The sequence below is a fragment of the Trachurus japonicus genome, chromosome 6 (assembly GCF_045865225.1).
Source record: "Trachurus japonicus isolate A0001 chromosome 6, Traja_1.0".
Taxonomy (NCBI): domain Eukaryota; kingdom Metazoa; phylum Chordata; class Actinopteri; order Carangiformes; family Carangidae; genus Trachurus; species Trachurus japonicus.
Window position 1 is genome coordinate 34206341 of NC_140912.1, and position 20711 is coordinate 34227051.

Below are 20711 nucleotides of genomic sequence, written 5' to 3' on the forward strand. Positions count from 1 at the left end.
TCATATGTGATGTCACATCCTGACAGGTTCACCTGCTGCACTTTACACTTTATTTCACTCCCACAGTCTCATCAGCTGTGGAAACAGCTACAGATCAGACTCACTCCAGAGTCTCCAGTCGAAAGTCTGGACTCTCAACAAGATCATGAAGCTGCTGCAGAGATGAAGAGCTCAGCTTGTTGTCTCCTCCTTCCAGCTCCAGGAGTCTCAGGTGGGAGGGGTTGGACTTCAGAGCTGAGACCAGAGAAGAACAGCTGATCTCTGACAAACTGCAGTTATACAATCTGAATAAAGAATAAAAGAAGAAGATGAAATCACACACACACACACACACACACACACACACACACACACACACACACACACACATAGTGGCGGACTGGGACAAAAAATACGCCCTGGCATTTTTGATAGAGAGAGGCCACACATTATATATATATATATATATATATATATGTATATATATATATATATATATATATATATATATCAACAGTTTTTGTTATATACTGTATATATACTATGTACGTATATACTGTGTGTAGCCTATATATCAGGGGTCGGCAACCTTTGTGACATGGAGTGCCGGTTTGAAATTTTCTTGTCAATGATTGTGCCACTACAATAAAATGTGACACAAAATACAAAAACAGCATAAACTGGGATTTTATAAAAATCCCAGTTATGTTGTTTTTGTATATGGATAGATAAAATAATATAATCTATATAGCCCACATCTAATCATATTTTGAAGATATTTTCCTGTTATTCACAAGAGGGACCTTGGGCGTCTTATATTTTAATAAGAAGATATGCCCTAATTTAAAATGAAGGCTTTTTAAAAAAAATTCCTTGGCTCGTCGGAGTGCCTTGTAACGCTGCATTATGTAATAATGCCGCATTATGTAATTATGTAATACATTTTCACGTCATTATGTAATAACGCCGCATTTTGTAATAATCTGCCACATTTTGTAATAAAAATCTTGAACGCAATATGTAATAAACTTTGCCGCATTTTGTAATAAGTTGTTACATTTTGCATCACTTATTACATATTGCGGGTGTTGCACTTTTTTATGAAGAAAATGTAATAATTTGGTGCATTATGTAATAAACCACCAAAATGGATGTCTTAATTAGAAAAAACAATAATAATTCGGCGACGGCTCTTGTCACCAGAGTCTCCCGGGTCACGCTGCTCTTCCGCCCCGCTGAGCAGAGCGGTCTCCTCCGACAGCGGGTCCCACACGGATGGTAACCGCCCCGGCCCCCCCCCCCCCCCCCTCCTTGCCCACCGACAATAATACGCTCGGGTCATGTTCGTCTGTGGAGGGATGACATGGACCACGGTCCGACTGGAGCTCCAGGCCGGGTCCAGCTCTGCTTCAGCAGCGGCAGGGGCGGCTGGGATCACCGCCCCCGGAGCCGCAGCTGGTCCGTGCTGGGGGGGATCGAGCTGTGGGATTTCATCGGGCTGATGATGCTGGAAGTGATTTTGCCTCTGATTTTCACCAGATTTAACATTTCATCAAAATTTGCCCAGCTGATCCATTTAAATTATTGAAATATTATCATCATCTGCAAGCAGCAGCTGTAAAACGAGAACCAGTCCCAAAAGCTCCAGGCCCGGAATACCAGAGAGGGGACCCTCCCAGAGTGCTCCCCGAGAATGGTGCATCGCCGCCCGGGTAAAATACGTGAGGGAGAGGGCTGGAGGATTTGACGCTTTTTTCAAAACTCCGATCTAAAATATCAGATTATACCACTTTCCCTTGGTCGATTGAGGTCCAGTAAAAAGTATGATGGTCTTTTATTATGATGTCATGTTTTTACACAGAGAGTCACGTGACCATGCCTTTTAGTCAACATGTCACAAAAAACTGTATGGGAGTAGCCTACATGGCCATATAAAATTAAAGAAAAAAAAAAGCTCCAGCAAACTATAAGTAAACAAATCAATGTTGGCCCTGTTCAAAGGCAGACATATGACTGTTCTCATAATAGTTGGAGGAAATTATTATTTTATTGCAGTTTTTCAACATTTGGTAACAATGGGACTCATTATCATTATTAATAATACTGCACAACTGAAAGGTGAGTGTGAGGGTCCTGTGTGCGTGTGAGTGAGTGAGTGAGGTGGAGCAGAGGAAGAAGTGAGAGCTGTCTGATAAAGTTTGTATTATGTTGTTGTATAGTTACATTGGGTCGGACGCTACAATATCAATAAAAACGTGCGCTTAACATAGACGTCAGACGCGAAATAGCCGCGGAGCGGAGGCAGTTTCCTTTCGGCGCCCTTAACCGACTGTGCCAGATGCGCCAGAGCGCGCACCTCTGTGCCAGGCTCGCGCTCTGCAGCGATTTGTTTATTCATCTTAACAGAGCGCGAGCGAGATTAACACACACATTCACACAGGCTACACACACATACGGGCTACACATGATACACATTCCCACACACACACACACATATCTGAGGGGCAGAGGCGCTTGCCGAGCGGCACGGAGAAATGCGCATCTGGTGGCGTGCCCCCCAGGGTGCTCAACCTGGTCAGTGGGTGCTAGAGCACTGGAGCATCCACGGAATCGGCGCCTATGTATACGTTTGATGCCCTGCCCTGAAAGTGGTAGCCTATTATAATGAATACACTTATATTTGATTTAGATTTGACCGTCCTACTGGTTTTAGAAATTAATTCATGATTCATGCATGCTGGTATGCTTGAAGTCAGTGTTGTTCTGATGGTCCTAATGTTTGTTTTTTTCTAATTAAGACATCCATTTTGGTGGTTTATTACATAATGCACCAAATTATTACATTTTCTTCATAAAAAAGTGCAACACCCGTAATATGTAATAAGTGATGCAAAATGTAACAACTTATTACAAAATGCGGCAAAGTTTATTACATATTGCGTTCAAGATTTTTATTACAAAATGTGGCAGATTATTACAAAATGCGGCGTTATTACATAATGACGTGAATATTTATTACATTATTACATAATGCGGCATTATTACATAATGTGGCGTTACATGCCTGAAGTAAGCTTTTTTGCTTTTGTTCTTCTTACTTTGGATTTTTCAACTTCAAGAGCACCTGAACAAACTGCCTGGAGTCTACTCCTCACCTGTGAGCACTCGGTAACTTTTTTGTTTGTTTGTTAGAGACTACAGTGTATCAGTCAGAATATCATCAGAATGAAACAGTCACAACATTTCACAGACCTGGACAATCCCTGACACTGTGAGCGACAGACAAACAGTCAATCATTTAACAGCTGTGTAGTTGGGTTGCAGCGTCATCGCCAGGTTTATTGGTAACAGAACAGCTGTGTGAGAACGTGAGGGCGAAGGAGAGGAGATTAAAAACTAACACGTAGCTCGTCGGTACGGTAACGGTGCGTCTTCCCCGACTCAGCGGCAGTGTTAATGACGCAGCGCCAGGTCGCTCACCGTCACTGAAACGCTTGACTGAATCTCTGATTAAATACGCCGAGCCGCGAGCGTCTTGTATGCCCACTGCAGCGACCCTGGGTTCAGTTCCACCCGGGCCTGGTGGACACTTTGCTGCGTGTCAATTCCCCCTCTCACTCTCTCGCCCTCCCTGTCTCTCTCCCGCTGTCCTTTCAAAATAAATGCGCAGAAAGCCCGGGAAAAAAAACTCTGACTCGGGAGCTGGAATATAGCGGTGAGAAATTTAGCGGTGGAGGTGCCAGCGTGCCAGTGATTATGACTCAGCGTGCCAACCGTGGCACGCGTGCCTAGGGTTGCCGACCCCTGCTATATATTACCATTCATGGTATTTAAAAATCAGCTGTCAGAGAGAGAGCAGCCTCGTTTGGTGATAAGAAGAACACGTTCTTTAGTGTAGGAACATGAGCAGAAAGGTTTTCTGTAACACTATAAGACGGCGCCACACCCCCTCCCCCTCTCATCTCCCTCCCCAGGCTGAATGAACGGGCGATTGGGGAAAAAAACAAACAAACAAACAAAGACAATCGCTAGCCGAAGCGGCAGCTCTACGTCGAGCACAACCACAACAACAGCAACTACAACGTCCTCCTACAAATGCACGATCGTCGGTGTGACGTGCAGAGCGCAGTGGGATGGCTCCTCAGTCCATGAAGTTTCATGTCTCAGACCAGATCATGTAAATCCAACTGCAGAAATATCCGGGGGACGGGAGCGTTGCGGTAACCGCTCACACACGCAGACACACACTAGGGTTGTTCGGTATACCGGTACTAAATTGGTACCGGGGTACTGACGCATTTAAAACGGTACTACACTGCACTTAGATGGGACCGGTACTTTCATTTTGCGCTGCCGGAAGCGGTGATGTCGCCCCGTGAAGTCACCGCATTGTAATTTGAGCCGAGGCGAGCGAGTGAGCGAGCCACAAATGAAGCAAGGTGTTTTTATTTTATTACCGTTACAGCGCCACCTGTCCACGTGCCTGTGTTTATGTGTGAATCTGTGTGTGTGTGCCAGCGCACGAGAGAAAGTGTGTTGTGTTTCATTCTATAAACTACTGATAACAATTTCTCCCAAAAATTACAACTGGTCAAAATAACAAAAAAAGATGCAGTGTTTTCAGACCTCAAATAATGCAAAGAAAACAAGTTGATATTCATATTCATATTCAACAGACCACTGATGTTTTCATTTAGGAAGAGTTCAGATTACTATAGATGGAAATTTAATCCTGCAGCAGTAGTAACTGTTTACTGATTTAGTGATTATTTACTGATGCATTTGTTATAGTTCTAAGATACCGATACCGGTACCAAAATGTTGGTATCATGACAACACTAACACACACACACCTGTCTGTGTTGTCACGTTGGAGAGAAGCAGCTTCTCTGTTTTCCCAAACTACGGAGGTTCAAATGTCACAGCGTTAATCGTGCGTTAAAAAAAAGAAAACTGTGCCGTTAAAAGCATTTTGCGTTAACTTTGACAGAGTGATCATAGTGATGGGAAAAGAAAATGCATTAACCAAACTTAGACGCTTATGGGGGAGTTCGATCCCACACAGGAGAAAGACTAATGCTAACAAGGCGAGGTGCTCTACCAGTTGAGCTACACGATATACTCACTCCTCACCGTCAACGGCTGAGTGAGGAGTGAGCTTGCGCATCTATGGGCCTGCAGGCGCGTTGTTGCCACCTATTGGTCTGGACATGGAACAACAGTAGATGATAAACAAGAGAAAAAAGAAAGCTTCCCCGCAGTATTAAAACTCCAAACTTTATAAGTGGATTAAATGTTGACTTGGAGTCGTGTCAGTGCAAATATGACGATCGATAATGATTCAGCAAGATTCAGCTGCGGTGTCCAAGGGACCGACAGTAGTCAGCTGTTGTTAAGTTACGTTCATAGACTGAAGCTGTAGGCTACATAGCGGTGTGTCCATTATTATAATTAAAAATAATAATAAAGTGACCGGTAAAAATAGATTATGACGGAATTTTTAGGCCTATAGGCCTATATCCAACCTCCCTTACATCTCCAAGATCCTCAAGAAGGTTGTCCTGGAGCAGCTACATGAACATCTGCACAGTAACGAGCTCTTTGAAGCTTTCCAATTTGGATTCAGAGAACACCATAGCACTTAAACAGCACTGGTCAAAGTCTCTAATGATCTTCTTCAGACAGAGGTCTCGTCTCTGTACTTGTACTTTTAGACCTCAGTGCTGCATTTGACACCATCGACCACAGCATCCTGCTACAGAGACAAGACCATGATATTGGGATTAAAGGACCTGCCTTTAAATGGTTTAAGTCATAATTAACTGACAGGTTTCAATTTGTTAATGTTAATAACAAGCATTCAGAGTATAACAGAGTTGCATATGGTGTACCACAGGGTTCAGTTTTAGGGCCAATTCTCTTCATTCTTTACATGCTCCCATTAAGTGACATAATCCGGAAGCACTCAATCAATTTTCACTGTTATGCGGATGATACGCAACTCTACTTGTCCATGGAGCCAGATGACAGAAGCCGGCTCACCAATCTGCAAGACTGTCTGAAAGACATTAGATCCTGGATGTCCTCTAACTTCTTGCTACTGAATTCAGATAAAACTGAGGTCATCGTGTTTGGACCTAAACACCTCAGGGACACGTTCTCTAATCAGATCGCTACTCTAAATGGCTTCACCCTGACCCCGAGTACAACTGTCATTTTTGACCAGGACCTTTCCTTCAGCTCCGTTGAACCGCCTTCCACCTGCGCAGTATCACTAAGATTAGGAATATCCTCTCCCAGAGTGATGCTGAGAAACTGGTGCATGCATTCATCACTTCTAGGCTGGACTACTGCAACTCTCTCCTGCCAGGATGCCCGACAAACTCTCTAAAGAGTCTCCAGCTAGTCCAGAACGCTGCAGCGAGGGTTTTGACAGGAGTTAGGAAGAGAGAACACATCTCTCCCACTTTAGCCTCTCTCCACTGGCTTCCTGTAGGATTTAGAATAGACTTCAAAATCCTTCTGCTGACCTATAAGGCTCTTACTGATAAAGCACAATCCTATCTGAAAGAACTCAATATTCCTTACTGTCCTACCAGAGCACTCCGCTCCCAGAATGCAGGTCTGTTAGTGACTCCCAGTCTACTACTTATTTTACTTATTTTTCATTATTGTTCAATTATTTTCCTATGTTGTTTTTAAACTGTAACAAATTTGATATTTGAATATGTTGGGTGAGGTTTTCATATAAGCCCTCTTGGGTTTCATACCTCCCCTTTGCACATCCCAGTAATGTTGATTGTTCATGTTGTTTATTTATATGATATTGTTTGTGCTAAATAAAAAATAAAAAAATAAAAAAAAATCTCTAAAAACAGACTGGGAGGTGGCGCCTTCAGTTACCGGGCTCCTTTACTGTGGAACCAGCTCTCTCCATGGGTCAAAGAGGCAGTCAGACACTCTAACTACATTTAAGTCCAGGCCTAAGACCTTCCTTTATGACAGAGCTTTTAGTTAGGGCTGGTTCAGGTAGCTCTGAACCAGCTCCCAACCTCCCTTCCTATGAACATGTCTGCCATCCAGTCCTCCCATTAAGCTGGCCTGCTCTCCCTGAGAAAGCTCTCTTCAGACGCAGTGGTGTCAAGTTCAAAGTTTAGCCAACACATTCTGGCAAAGATGGAGGAGGGAGTACCTCAGTGGGCTCCAGGGTTGACAGAAATTGAGAATGGAAAGGCCTAATGTCATGGATGGAGATGTTGTCCTGTTGAAAGATAACTCAGTGAAGAGGCATGACTGGCCCACCACAGGACTGATCACAAGAACCTTTCCAAGCGATGACGGAAAGGTCAGGAAGCTTGAGGTGAAAATCGTCAAAGACGGTGTAATGAAACTGTTCTTACGGCCAGTGTCTTAAGTCATACTCCTGTTACAAAGGGACTCAGTCAAGTGCTCTTGAGTTTGACATCTCAGCGATGCCAGGTGGGGAGTGTGATGGTATTAGATCTGTTAATTATTTCACCCTAGTGGTTGTTGGGTGTATTTTATTTTGGTAATCTCGGAGACAGGAAGCGAGGTCACTCCCTTTCGGGTCACTTCCTCCTAGCTTTTTTTCTTCCACAAGATTTTTCCAGGAGCACATGGCTGCAGCCATATTGCCATCCACGCCTTCACAGTATTTAAAGGCATCATCTGTAAGTTCCACATGTTTTCTGTAATATTTTATAGTTGTTATGTATATAAATCAGTATGTTTTGTCAATATTTGTTTTGCCTGTATTGAATATTGATACAACATTTAAATTTGTTATTTCCTATTTTGTCAACAGTTTTACACTTTTCCTGATTAAACTACTCAAGTCAACACAGCGGCCTGTTCTTTGAAGTTTGGTCAGGAGAGTGTTTAGCTCTCTGTACAGCAAAATACACGTTCAGGCGAAAAACATTTAGCCAAGAAAGAACATCCTTCATTCATGATATCAAAGTCAATGATTCAAGTTCTGAGTGAAGATCAATCAGGTTCAGTTGTGGATCAAAGATCTAAGATCTACAACAGTAACAGTCAGTGAACTGACCTCAGAGTCTCCAGTCTACAGTCTGGACTCTCCAGAAAACCACTCAGATGCTTCACTCCTGAATCCTGCAGGTCGTTGGAGTTCAGGTCCAGGTGTCTCAGGTGGGAGGGGTTGGACTTAAGAGCTGAGACCAGAGAAGAACAGCTGATCACTGACAACCTGCAGCCCCTTAATCTGAATAAAGAATAAAAGCAGTGAGTTGAGGACAAAGCTCCTTGTTGACAGCGTTCAGTGTCTCATCATCTGTTCAGAGCTGAAGAAGCTTCAGAAAGAACAAGTTTAGAAAATCAAAGTCCAACAGCTGAAGCAACAGGAAGCAGGTTATAGTCACATAGAGAGAAAACAGCTCATTAATATTCATGAGAAGCTGCTGCTGCTTCAACACAGACGCAGTGACTCCGCCTCTTCACCTGTCAGCTCCACCTGTGGCTCCATCCAGACAAACTCATGTTGTGCAGCCACATTGATCAGAGATTTACTGACCATGCTCAAGACAACACACATGTGAGGCTGAACTCTGTTACCATGACAACTAACGTGTAGAAACACATGTTGAATGAAGCTCAGAGACAGAAAAACCTGAAACACACTTGCTTATTATGGCTTTGAACATCACAGAGCCTCAGGAAAGAGGTGGAGCCAGCAGCTATTGATTATAGATCAGTTATTGTCTGATACACCACATGTTTTTCTGTAGTGGAGGTGAAACATGTAGAGAAACAGAGACTGGACTAAAAACCAGTGAGGTGCAGTCAGGGCTTTGATTTATTCACTTCATCTAAAGTTGGATTCTTTTTGACTTTCAGATAATTTTACTACAAGTTCAATGTGTCAGAATTTGGTGATTTTCATGGTCTAATAAAAGCCACTTAACAGAGCTTCACCTTCTACCAGCTGCACAAACCATTCAGCCATGTGTAGTATTACAGAGCAAAGGCACAGAGATGCTCTGCCTCTTCTGTCAGTACGGTGTGTATGTGGCTGTTCAGTGGCGTGCATGGGGATCACCCTGGGAGCCAAAATGCGCGTGTGCCCTCTTGGAAACTGAAACGCATGCTAAAGTGCCCTCCAGCAGAGGAAACAAGCCCTTGAATGGCTGGTCCAGACACGTAGATTTAAAATATGAGTTTTGTTTTTGCCCAGCACTAGACCAGTTCTGAGTTCATTTTAAGTTTCATTCACTCCAGCCATTCTTGCCTTGAACCTCAGTCAGTACTAAATGTGCTTTTCTGAAGCAGATGTTGTCTGTTCCCTTTATGTTCTTCTCAGAGTACACCAGCTTCATTTATGTATTAAAATCACAAATTTTTTTCAGGGGGGAATGCCCCCAGACCCCCCTACAGGGGTCTAGTGACTCACCTTTTTCACCCCTTCTGAGATTTTTTTTGAATTCACTAAATGATGGAATAAATTAATAGCAACGAGATAGATAGTAACTAAAAGTTTTAAAAACACACTCCCATTGTTAAAATGAGTCCATTCCATCCATTTTAGTATTCTGTTTTAGACACACACTCTCATATACATCAAAACACTTTAAACTCCAGAAGACTGTTAGGACCAAGAAATACTATGACACATTACTGTTGCAATTACTTTTATGTTGGGCCCTTTGTTGATCAATATTGAGCCAGAACTATATTTTACAAAACCAGTTCGGATTATCTGGTGCTAATATGGTGTTAAAATGCACTAGAATACATTCATGTCACTGTGTGTTCTTCACAGTCCAACATTGAATCCACACAGTTCTAGTGGATGCTAACAAACTAACCTGAGTAGTCTGTCTCGTTAGTATGTTAATGTGCCATTTGTATAACATATAAAACATGTCTATGTCTCTTCAGTGGCGAGGATGCGCTATATGTGCCCTTTTTTTCCTTTTCACCCCTGCCCTTCAAAAAGTAGGTGCACGCCACAGTGTCTGTTTGCACATGTGCAGTAAGTTCCCACAGAGAGTTCACATGTAGGTGAAAAGGAACAATGCTACGCTGCCTCTTAACTTAACTGCACCATGTCTGAGCTGCACTTCTGTTCACGTTGCCTTGGTGAATGGTCAACACACAGACGTGTCCCCTGGCTTTTTAGCGTCCAGCAGTTTAGCAGCTAATTCAACTGCAGTGATGCTCCACTGGAGAGGTGAACACCTTAATGAGCTTTCATCTGAAGAACAACAGCAGCTTTTATCTGACGGGAGACCAACGCCTGAGCTACGGTGGCTAACAGTTAGCAAGTTTTAACCTACTCTCTCTGACACTTTTACACACACACACACACACACACACACACACACACACACACACACACACACACACAAATCGGCCAGCGACGGAGACACACACACACACTGAGAGCCAGCTCATCATCATCACACTGACCTCTGAGTGACCTCTGACCCTTCGGAGCTGCAGTAACATGGAGTCACAATCAGTCGCTGTTTCAAACTGAACTTCACACATTTGAACTGAACAAAGACAAAAGTCCAACAGGTCCAGTCAATGAACTCCAGTAGCCAACAGCTGCCTACCCTGTCCTACAGCCTCAGTGTGGATCAGTAGAATATCAGCCTCATGTCTGCAGCTCAGTATCAACACAACTTTCACATCACATTCATCTGAGCACAGAAATAAAACAGAGTCTGACCTCAGAGTCTCCAGTCTACAGTCTGGACTCTCCAGAAAACCACTCAGACCCTTCACTCCTGAATCCTGCAGGTAGTTCCATCTCAGGTCGAGGTGTCTCAGGTGGGAGGGGTTGGACCTCAGAGCTGAGACCAGAGAAGAACAGCTGATCTCTGACAACCTGCAGTTCTCCAATCTGAATAAAGAATAAAAGCAGTGAGTTGAGGACAAAGCTCCTTGTTGACAGCGTTCAGTGTCTCATCATCTGTTCAGAGCTGAAGAAGCTTCAGGTCCAGAGGCTGTGGACACAGTCACAGTGGCTCAGGAGAAACTGTCCACTGTGTGAAGCTGACCTCTGACCCCTCACTGACAGTGGAGTCATGTGACCAGAGGCTGCCTCACAGACACTGTGGACAGGAAGTAAACTCCTTTAATGTCATGTGACCATGAGCTGAAGCTTCCTTCCTGTGGAGCCCAGTGATGATGATTAGGGATGGGCATGATTAATCGATGATCGATTATTGATCGTTAAGAATTTTATCGATCACGGAAAATTTTTATCGATTTATTATAAGGGATCATGTAGAGGGCAGAGGTTGTCATGGAGAAATAAACCCCAGGTTTATTTTTTCATAACAACCAATAAACTATATAAAAGTATTATTAGTATACAGGCCTATTATTATTATTACATGGTTTAAGAGTGAAATAATTCATTAAATATGACGGGGCGCTTGTGTCGCGGACTCTGTGCAGCAGAGACGTGAGCTGTGACACCGCGGCTCCGCCCACTGTGATCAGCGGGTTTGGTTTTCAGCAGCGGTGTGGAAGGAGCCTCCACTCTCTCTGTAAGTTACAAGCTACAAGTCATTTATCTAACATCACAATTAGTCCGAAGCTGTTTAACGACAGTTAAAATGAAACTTAAGGTAAATATCCTGCAGAGTTAGTTTCTCTTTTCTGTGCCGCGCTGATCAGAGCGCCGCTCCGCCGTGTGTTGGCGACAGAAATAATAATAAAACACACGCTTTCACATTATGAAAGTGCTTGTGATTTTTTTTTTTTTGTACAAGGCAGCCAAACACGAGTCTGAAGAGAGAGGGACAGCAGAGCTGCTCTGACAGCTCAGCTGCAGCTGAGCCAGGCAGCGCAACGGTGCTTTTTTTTTTTTTTTTCTTTTTACTGTAAAGGATGCCGGCACCGTCCCTACAGGTGAAGCACAAGCACACAGACGTCCATGTACGTTGTTGTCTGACCTTCTTCCTTCACGGGGACTACCCCGGATTACTGGCACATGCCATAGCTGCACGCATTTTGTTTTTAATTATGAATATTAGTATTAATATTAATGATTAATCGACAATTGATCGTTAATTTTCCCGAAGATCGATCAAAAAGATTTCTTCAAATGCCCATCCCTATTGATGATCATGAGCCTCAGTGTCTCCACAGTGGGATCATCAAACCAACACTGTTCTCTGAGCTACAGGACTTTAACCTGACCTCTCACACTGGGAAGCTGCTTTGACCTTTGACCCTGAACCAAGCAAAGAGGGAAAACTCACATCTACATCACATCTGCTGCTTCAGCTACAGTGGTGATCCAGCTGTTCTGTTAGCAGCTTCATCATCATCATCATCATCATCATCATCATCATCATCATCATCATCATCATCACCACCACCACACTGACCTCTGAGTGACCTCTGACCCTTCACCTTCTACCAGCTGCAGTAACATGGAGTCACAATCAGTCGCTGCTTCAAACTGAACTTCACACATTTGAACTGAACACAGACAAAAGTCCAACAGGTCCAGTCAGTGAACTCACCTCAGAGTCTCCAGTCTACAGTTTGGACTCTCCAGTCCAGCACACACAACCTTCACTGATGAATCACTCAGTTTGTTGAGACTCAGGTCCAGTTCTGTCAGGTGGGAGGAGTTGGACTTCAGAGCTGAGGCCACGACTTCACAGAGACTCTCTGAGAGTTTACAACCAACAAGTCTGTGAAGAGAGAAAATATCAAATGTGTCAGAATCAAACCAGATGAAAGCTGCAGTAGAAACACAGTTCTGTGACTGAGTTTGACAGGAAACAATGATCCACATTCCTCTCACAGGATGGACAGGACCCTGAAGCAAAGCCTGCTCACTCTCTATTGTCCCTTACATAATGTTGTCAAAGTCAAACTAAAAATTATGAAAAAAAGAAAGACTCTGTTTATGTGAACTACTGATCTAAACTACTGATCAATAATTGTATTGATCCTGTCTGGACTCACCGAGCCTTCCTGCAGTTCCTCACGGCTGGGATCAGTCTCCGTCGTCCCTCCAATGATGTGTTGTACATCGTCAGGTCCAACTCATCCAGAACCTGCTCTGAAATCAGCAGCATGTAGGCCAGAGCTGAACACTGGATCTCAGAGAGTTTCTCATCTGATCTGTTCTCTGACTTGAGGAACTGTTGGATCTCCTGATGAACTGACTGGTCCTTCATCTCCGTCAGACAGTGGAAGATGTTGATGCTTCTGTCAGGAGAGATTTTATCAGTCTTCATCTCCTTCAGGTTGTTGATGGTTCTCTGGATGGTTTCTGGACTGTTGTCTGTCTGACCCAGCAGACCTCCTAACAGCCTCTGGTTGGACTCCAGAGAGAGGCCATGAAGGAAGCGAACAAAGAGGTCGAAGTGACCATTTTCACTTCTGAGAGATTTCTCCATGGCTCTCCTCAGGAAGTCATCCAGGGTTAAATCATCATGTTGCTCTCCCAGGAACTTCTTGAGGACCTGTGTGTTCCTGTTAGTGAAACAGTGGAACATGTAGACTGCAGCCAGAAACTCCTGAACACTCAGATGAACAAAGCAGTAGACTGTTTTCTGGAAGATCACACTCTCTCTTTTGAAGATCTCAGTACAGAGTCCTGAGTTCACCAAGGCCTCTGTGACATCCAGACCACACTGCTCCAGGTCTTCTTGGTAGAACATGATGTTTCCTTCCTCCAGTTGTTCAAACGCCAGCCTCCCCAGCTTTAGAAGAACTTCCCTGTCGGCCTCCGTCAGCTCCTGTGGACTCGTCTCATGTCCTTCACCGTACTTGTTCTTCTTCCTCTTTGTCTGGACCAGCAGGAAGTGTGAGAACAGGTCAGTCGTGGTCTTGGGCAGCTCTCCTCTCTGGTCTGTGGTCAACATGTGCTCCAGAACTGTAGCACTGATCCAGCAGAAGACTGGGACTTGACACATGATGTGGAGGGTCCTGGACGTCTGGATGTGTGAGATGATTCTTCTGGACAGATCTTCATCACTGGACCTCCTCCTGAAGTACTCCTCTATCTGGGCGTCAGTGAAGCCTCGGACCTCTGTTACCCTGTCAACGCAAGTAGAAGGGATCTGATTGGCTGCTGCAGGTCTGGAGGTGATCCAGACCAGAGCCGAGGGAAGCAGATTCCCCTGGATGAGGTTTGTCAGCAGCACGTTGACTGATGACGTCTGTGTGACATCAGACACAACCTCCCTGTTGTTGAAGTCCAGTGGCAGTCGGCTTTCATCCAGGCCGTCAAAGATGAAGAGAAGTTTACAGACAGCCAGCTGCTCTGCTGTGACCTTCTGTAATGTTGGATGGAAAACATGGAGCAGCCTGAGAAGACTCAACCGCTGATCTCTGATCAGGTTCAGCTCCCTGAACGAAAGCAGAACCAGCAGACTGACATCTTGGTTTTCCAAGCCCTCGGCCCAGTCCAGAGTGAACTTCTGCACCGAGAAGGTTTTTCCAACGCCAGCGACGCCGTTGGTCAGAACCACTCTGATGGGTCTCTGTTGGACAGGTGAGACCGTAGAGACGTCCTCTCTCTGTTGGACAGGTGAGACCGCAGAGACGTCCTCTCTCTGTTGGAGATGCATATATTTAGAGAACTTGTGTCTCATTTTGACAAAAAAGTTGTCAAAGACTTTGTCCCTCTGTTGGACAGGTGAGACCGTAGAGACGTCCTCTCTCTGTTGGACAGGTGAGTCTTTAAAGATGTCGTTGCACTTGATTGGAGTGTCATGGAGGGTCTTCTTCTTGGACGTTGTCTCCAGCTGTCTCACCTCATGTTGGGTATTAACCTCTTCACTCTGTCCCTCTGTGATGTAGAGCTCAGTGTAGATCCTGTTGAGGAGGGTTCCACTTCCTGTTCCCTCAGTTCCTTCAGTCACTCGTTCACATCTGCTCCTCAGACTGATCTTATGTTGATCTAAAACCTCCTGCAGACCACGATCTGCTGAGAGACAAGAGACAGAGTCAGACTGAAGACAGAGAGTCTGACAATCTGATCAGATTATTTTCATCAGCTACAGAAAAACTACAGACAACAAAGAGAAGGTTTGAATCATCATCTTAAATGTCAGTGCTGTGTGATGGAACAATGACTCTGGAGAAAACAACAGGTCCTGGTTTCACAAATGACCACATCAGCAGACAGATATTCAGTCTCACTTTGTCCACAGCTGCTCTGATTGGCTGTCTGCAGCTCACCTCTGGTTCTGGGTCTTTGTCCATGATCCTTTAGGACGTCAGAGAAACCACTCTTCTTCCTCCTGTCAAGACATTTCTGGATCAACAACATGTCACAGCTCCACATCTGAGCTCTGATTGGTTAACCACCTCAAGGGGGCGGGGCTTCATGCAGCAGAGGAGCAGAGAGAGAGAAAGTAGAGGAAGACGAGTGTAGAGAGACGAGCTGAATGAAGACCAGGTCCTGAACTGGTCTGGTTTCTGTCTCTGTTTATCTGTTCACTGCAAAAACTCTAAAACTTTCCAAGAATATTTGTCTTCTTTCTTTTCAAAATGTCTCATTTCTAGTCTAAACTAATCTTGTTCAACTTAAAATAAGACTAATCACCTAAAAATTTACTTGTTTTTAGATCATTTTCACTTGTTTCAAACTAATTTTCACATGAAATAAGTAGAACAATCTGCCAGTGAAAGCAGGTTTTTAGTGTAATAAGAAAGAAAAACTTGCTCCACTATCAGATTTTTCTACTTACAGTATTTCAATTGAAAATATGCTCGAGAAAAGTAAAAAGTGTCTTAAAAACAAGCTACTTTTTCATGTTTAATGAGTCTTATTTTAAGTATCATTTGATTTGTTTTGACTAGAAATTACATTTTGACGAGAAATAAGACAAATGTTCTTGGTAATATTTTGAGTTTTTGCAGTGTTGACCTTAAATCTGGACTCTAAAACAAACTCCCTGTTAGTTTGAGTCTCTTCAGTTCTGAGTCGTCTCGTCTGGTTTTTACTCCAAATGTGTGAAATGATTGAGAAGCTGTTGGTGGTGTTTTCCTCTTTCAGACACTGATCATGTGTTTGATGTTGGTTCTGGACTGAGTCCTATCAGCTCTTTAACTAATGAGCTCCTCATCCAGACGCTGCTGTGTGGCTCTAATGAACCTGTGTTGGAGCTCTGATCCAGTGTGAGGAGACTGAAGCTGACAACAGAAGCTTCAGCAGCTCCACCTGAGCTTCACTACATGTTGTGGAGAAGCTCAGACAGTCACAGACAGGAAACAGGAAACACTGATCACTCCTGTCTGGTTCCTGACTTTTCAAAATAAAAGTCTGTGTGTATCAGCTGCTTTAATCTCTACTGTGACTTCAGTTTAAAGGCTCAGACGTGTGGATCATTAAAGTGTTGGTGCAGCAACGTTCACACTGACTGAGGCTGATGACACAGGAACATGAGGACGCTGTGCTTCATCAGTCTGATGGACAGAGTGTGTGTGCATGTTTCTGTCTCTGAGGTTTGTTGTGAACCTTCAGAGTCTGATGGATCTGGTTCCTGGTTTCTCTCTGTTTCCTTCACATGAGTCTAATGACTGAATCATCTTCAGCTCAGTTTACAGTAGAAACCGTCTCTTACTGTGACTCTGCAGGTCCAGGTCCAGGTCCAGGTCCAGGTCCAGGTCCAGGTCCAGGTCCAGGTCCAGGTTCAGGGCTGAAGAATGGAGGATATCCCATGGACTGGTCACTCCTCACAGACAAGCAAGTGGGTCCAGTTCCAGGTCCAGACTTGAACTCAATAGGACGTCCCATGGACCGGTCACTCTTCATGGACAGACAGATGGATCCTGGAGACTCTGCTCTCAGTCTGTGGTTCTGATCTCTGCAAACACAAACATGATTTTATTCACATCACATTGATCACTGATCAGTTCTCTGATCACAGATGCATTGTGGGAAGTCTCCAGTGACGTCAGCGTCCAGCACCACACACTGTAGTGAAGGATGGAAGCAACACAGCAGCATCATAGACAACAGTGTAGAATCAGTCAGACATTAATTGTGTCCAGTGTCCAGCTGCTGAACATCTGTCTCACATCAGCTCTACACAGGATCACACACTGACACTGACACACACACACACACACACACACACACATACAGAGGATGGACACACACACACACACACACACACACACACACACACACACACACACACACACACACACACAGAGGACACACAACACAGGCAGGCTTGGGGAGTAATGGATGGCATAAGAGGAAAAAAAAGGAAACTGTTATAGTACAGATAAACACATGTCATCAGATTGCTGGAATATTTGATAAAATGGGGATTACTTCTTGTCAGGATTACTTTTTTAAAAAATGTTGCAGTTGTCCTCCTCAACTATTATCTTTTATTTCCTTCGTGACGTCCTGTCAGCTTCAGGACTCTGACTGACCGGTGACTCATGGTTGTTTGTCACGGGAGTTTGTCCATTGTGTTTTATTTTGAAATTTACCGGATGCTCAGTGAGTTTGACTTCCTGTTTTGAGTGATCTAATCGACGTGGATTGATGTGTGCTGATTGTGTGATATTCTTTATTAGCATATTTGGTACTGAAGTAATACAATAGTAACTAAAAGTAATCCAGTACATAACTTTAATTGTGTGATACTTAGAGTAAGTTACTGATTACATTATTTTTCAAATGTAGTTTGTAATTATACTGGATTACATATTTAAAGTAACCCTCCAAACCCTGCACACAGGTCAGAATCTGGTCTCTTACTGTGACTCTGGAGGTCCAGGTCCAAGACTGAAGTCTGGAGATTGTCCCATAGACCAGTCACTCCTCATGGACAGACAGATGGATCCTGGAGACTCTGCTCTCAGTCTGTGGTTCTGACCTCTGCAAACATAAACATGTTTTTATTCACTGGGGGACACAGACAACAACAGGAAGTAATTTCCTCATTTCCTCTCCTGTGATGTCACACACACTTCAGGTTTCTATCTGGTCTCTTACTGTGAGTCTGGAGGTTCATGTTTGGACCGGTCACTCTCCAGAGACTTTGATCTGTCCTCCTGTTCCTCCACATTAACACTCATCTTCAGGACTTCAGTCAGTCTGAGAGGGAAACCAGTAACACACACACACACACACACACACACAGGATCAAGACACACCCAAATCCACCGAGGACAAACTATAATCACTTCCTTGTCTGATCCAGTCGTTGACCTCCACCACTCATAGGACTTTGACATTAAATCCATGTTCATCCAGTCACCGTGACCTTTGACCTTTGATGTTTGTTCTGAGTTTGAAGAAGTTGTGTGGAGGTGAATCTGAGACAATGTGCTGACGTATGTACGGACTACGTCTGACTCTTCTTCCCTCCACAGTCCACACAGACACACTGACTCTCACACTCTGACACAACAACAACAACAACAATAATGACAAAAATAATAATAATAATAAATAATAATATATGTAATTATAAATGTTGTGTCGACACTCACTCGTCTCAGACTTCAGTTTCTCTCCTTCTGCTCCGTTCACTCTAAAATGGCATCTGAACATCTTTTCTTTCAGTTCCTCTGCTCTGCATTTACAGAAAATCACAAGTTCATGGCGACAGAGGGAGGGGAAGTCTCTTTCTACAGTAGAGTGGCGCCACCTGCTGGGTAACTCCTGGTATTACACCTGTATGGACAGGTGAACTCTGACACCATGAATAAACAGTGAGCTGAGATCCAAGCTGTGGTAGAAGAGCTGCTGAGAGATTTAAAGACACTCCACTACAAGTTACACCTCAGTCTGTTCTCTGTCTTATTCATCACACATGTTGTCATCAACTAATTTGTGTCTCAGTGTTGTAACTTAACTCGCCCCGGTCTGGCAACACGACCATATATGGAAAACACAACCACAACTAAATGTAAGTCCACACAGAAACCAGGAGGATACAAGGAGAATCATGATGAACTCCTTTTAGAAATGCACTCATTGACATAATGTGTTCCCTAGCCCCTTACCCTAACCTTAACCATTACTCTGAACCTAATTTAAACCTAATTATAACCTAAAGTCTTAACCCTCAAACAGCCCTTGGAAAAAGTGAGGACCGGCCAAAATGTCCTCACTCACAAAAATGTCCTCACTCTGTTTGTTAAAAACTCTCGACGGTCCTCACAATGTAGTAAATACAAGAACACACACACACACACACACACACACACACACACACACACACACACACACACACACACACACACACACACACACACACACACACACACACACACACACACACACACACACACACACACATCTTACAGGTGTTTTTCTGTGGGGAACAGAAGCTGATTGTGCTGAGTTCATCTCTGACTCTGGGATTAGAAAGAATAAATTATCATGTGTAACAAGTGGGCGTGTCACTGGTGGCCAATCACATTATCAGCATTATTTTCATCTCTCTCTCTCTGATTGGTTCAGGACGGCTCCTTGCTACAGTGGACCTGATGTGTTCAGAGGAGGAGGAGGAGGAGGAGGAGGAGGAGGAGAAGGAGGAGGAGGAGAATGTTTGTTCATGTTGCTGCTGTTGATCTGTATGTGGCTGATTTGATGCTTCTGCTTTTATGGAGGTGAAGTATTTGATGAATTAAAGGGAAAGTTAAAGGTCAAAGGTCTCTCTTCTCTCCTCCCCCTCTCGCTTCCTCCCTCCCCCCTTCTCTCTCTCTCTCTCCCCTTCCCTCCTCCCCTCTCTCTCCTTTCTCTTTCTCTTCCTCCCTCCCACTAAGTCTCTCCCTGTCTCCCCCTCTCTCTACACTCTCTTTCTCCCCCTTCTCTCTCTCCTCCCCCACTTCCTCTATCCTCTCCCTCTTTCTCTCTGCCCCCTCCCCCTAAGTCTCTCCCCCTCTCTCCCTCTTCTCTCCCTCTTTCTCTCTCCTCTCCCTCTTTCTCTCTGTCCCCTCCCTCCCTCTTCTCTCTCCCTCTCTCCCCATCCCTCCCCCCCTCTCTCTCCTCTTCCTCTTTCTCTCTGCCCTTCCTTCCCTCCCTCCCCTCTCTTCTCTCTCCCCCTCTCTCTTCCCCCTTTCTCTCTCTCTCTCCCCCTTTCTCTCTCTCTCTCTCCTCATCCCTCTTCCTCTCTCTCCTCCCTCCCTCCCTCACTCTCTCTATCCTCTTCCTCTCTGCCCCCCTCTAAGTCTCTCTCTCTCTTCCTCTCTCTTCTCTCTCTATCCTCTCCTTCTTTCTCTCTGCCTCCATCCCTCTGTCTCTCCTTTTCTCCCCTCTCACTTCCCCTCCCTCTCTCTACGCTCTCTTTCTCCCCCCTCCTCTCTCTCTCCTCTCCCTCTCCCCCTCTTCCTCTCTCCTCTCTCTCCTTCCTTTACTGTAGTGAAGTTGTATTTTGATGATGTTTTATTGTCCAATCACGTCCCATCGTTTGTAGCTCATTAACAGCGTCACATGTAAACGACACTAATAACCATTAAACATTAATTATCTAGATCTAATAACTCTGAGACCAGATTGACACAGTGAAGTCAGTGATGTGTAAAAAGCTGCTGTAACTCTGATCGACCACCAGGTGTCGCTGTGTTCACATGTCTGAAGCTTCGTCAGGTTTTGTGAATGAGTTTGGTTGTGTCCGAAATCACTCACTCATTCCCTCCTCCCTACTCCCTATATAGTGAATTCAATATAGTGGACTATATAGTGGACTCACTGGTCAAATAAAAAAACACTTTCGGACACTACTCCGCCGCACAGT

General features: G+C 44.3%; 2 protein-coding genes across 2 annotated transcripts in view; both read right to left on the reverse strand.

The window, feature by feature from the left end:
* Positions 1-20711, reverse strand: part of LOC146986534 (uncharacterized) — a 1046957-nt gene that overhangs the window by 341861 nt on the left and 684385 nt on the right. The window lies entirely within an intron of this gene.
* Positions 12951-15204, reverse strand: LOC146986540 (NLR family CARD domain-containing protein 3-like). The gene is made up of 2 exons (XM_085780380.1): positions 15181-15204; positions 12951-14951 (listed from the first exon to the last, which is right to left on the reverse strand). Exons 1-2 carry the CDS (start codon positions 15202-15204, stop codon positions 12951-12953), a joined length of 2025 nt encoding a protein of 674 aa, XP_085636506.1.

Excerpts from the sequence above, each read along its gene's own strand:
- LOC146986540 (XM_085780380.1), bottom strand. The coding sequence starts at position 15,204 with ATGGACAAAGACCCAGAACCAGAG. Across the intron at positions 14,952-15,180 it reads ACAAAGACCCAGAACCAGAG|TCTGACTCTGTCTCTTGTCT; the intron begins GTGAGCTGCAGA and ends CTCTGTCTTCAG.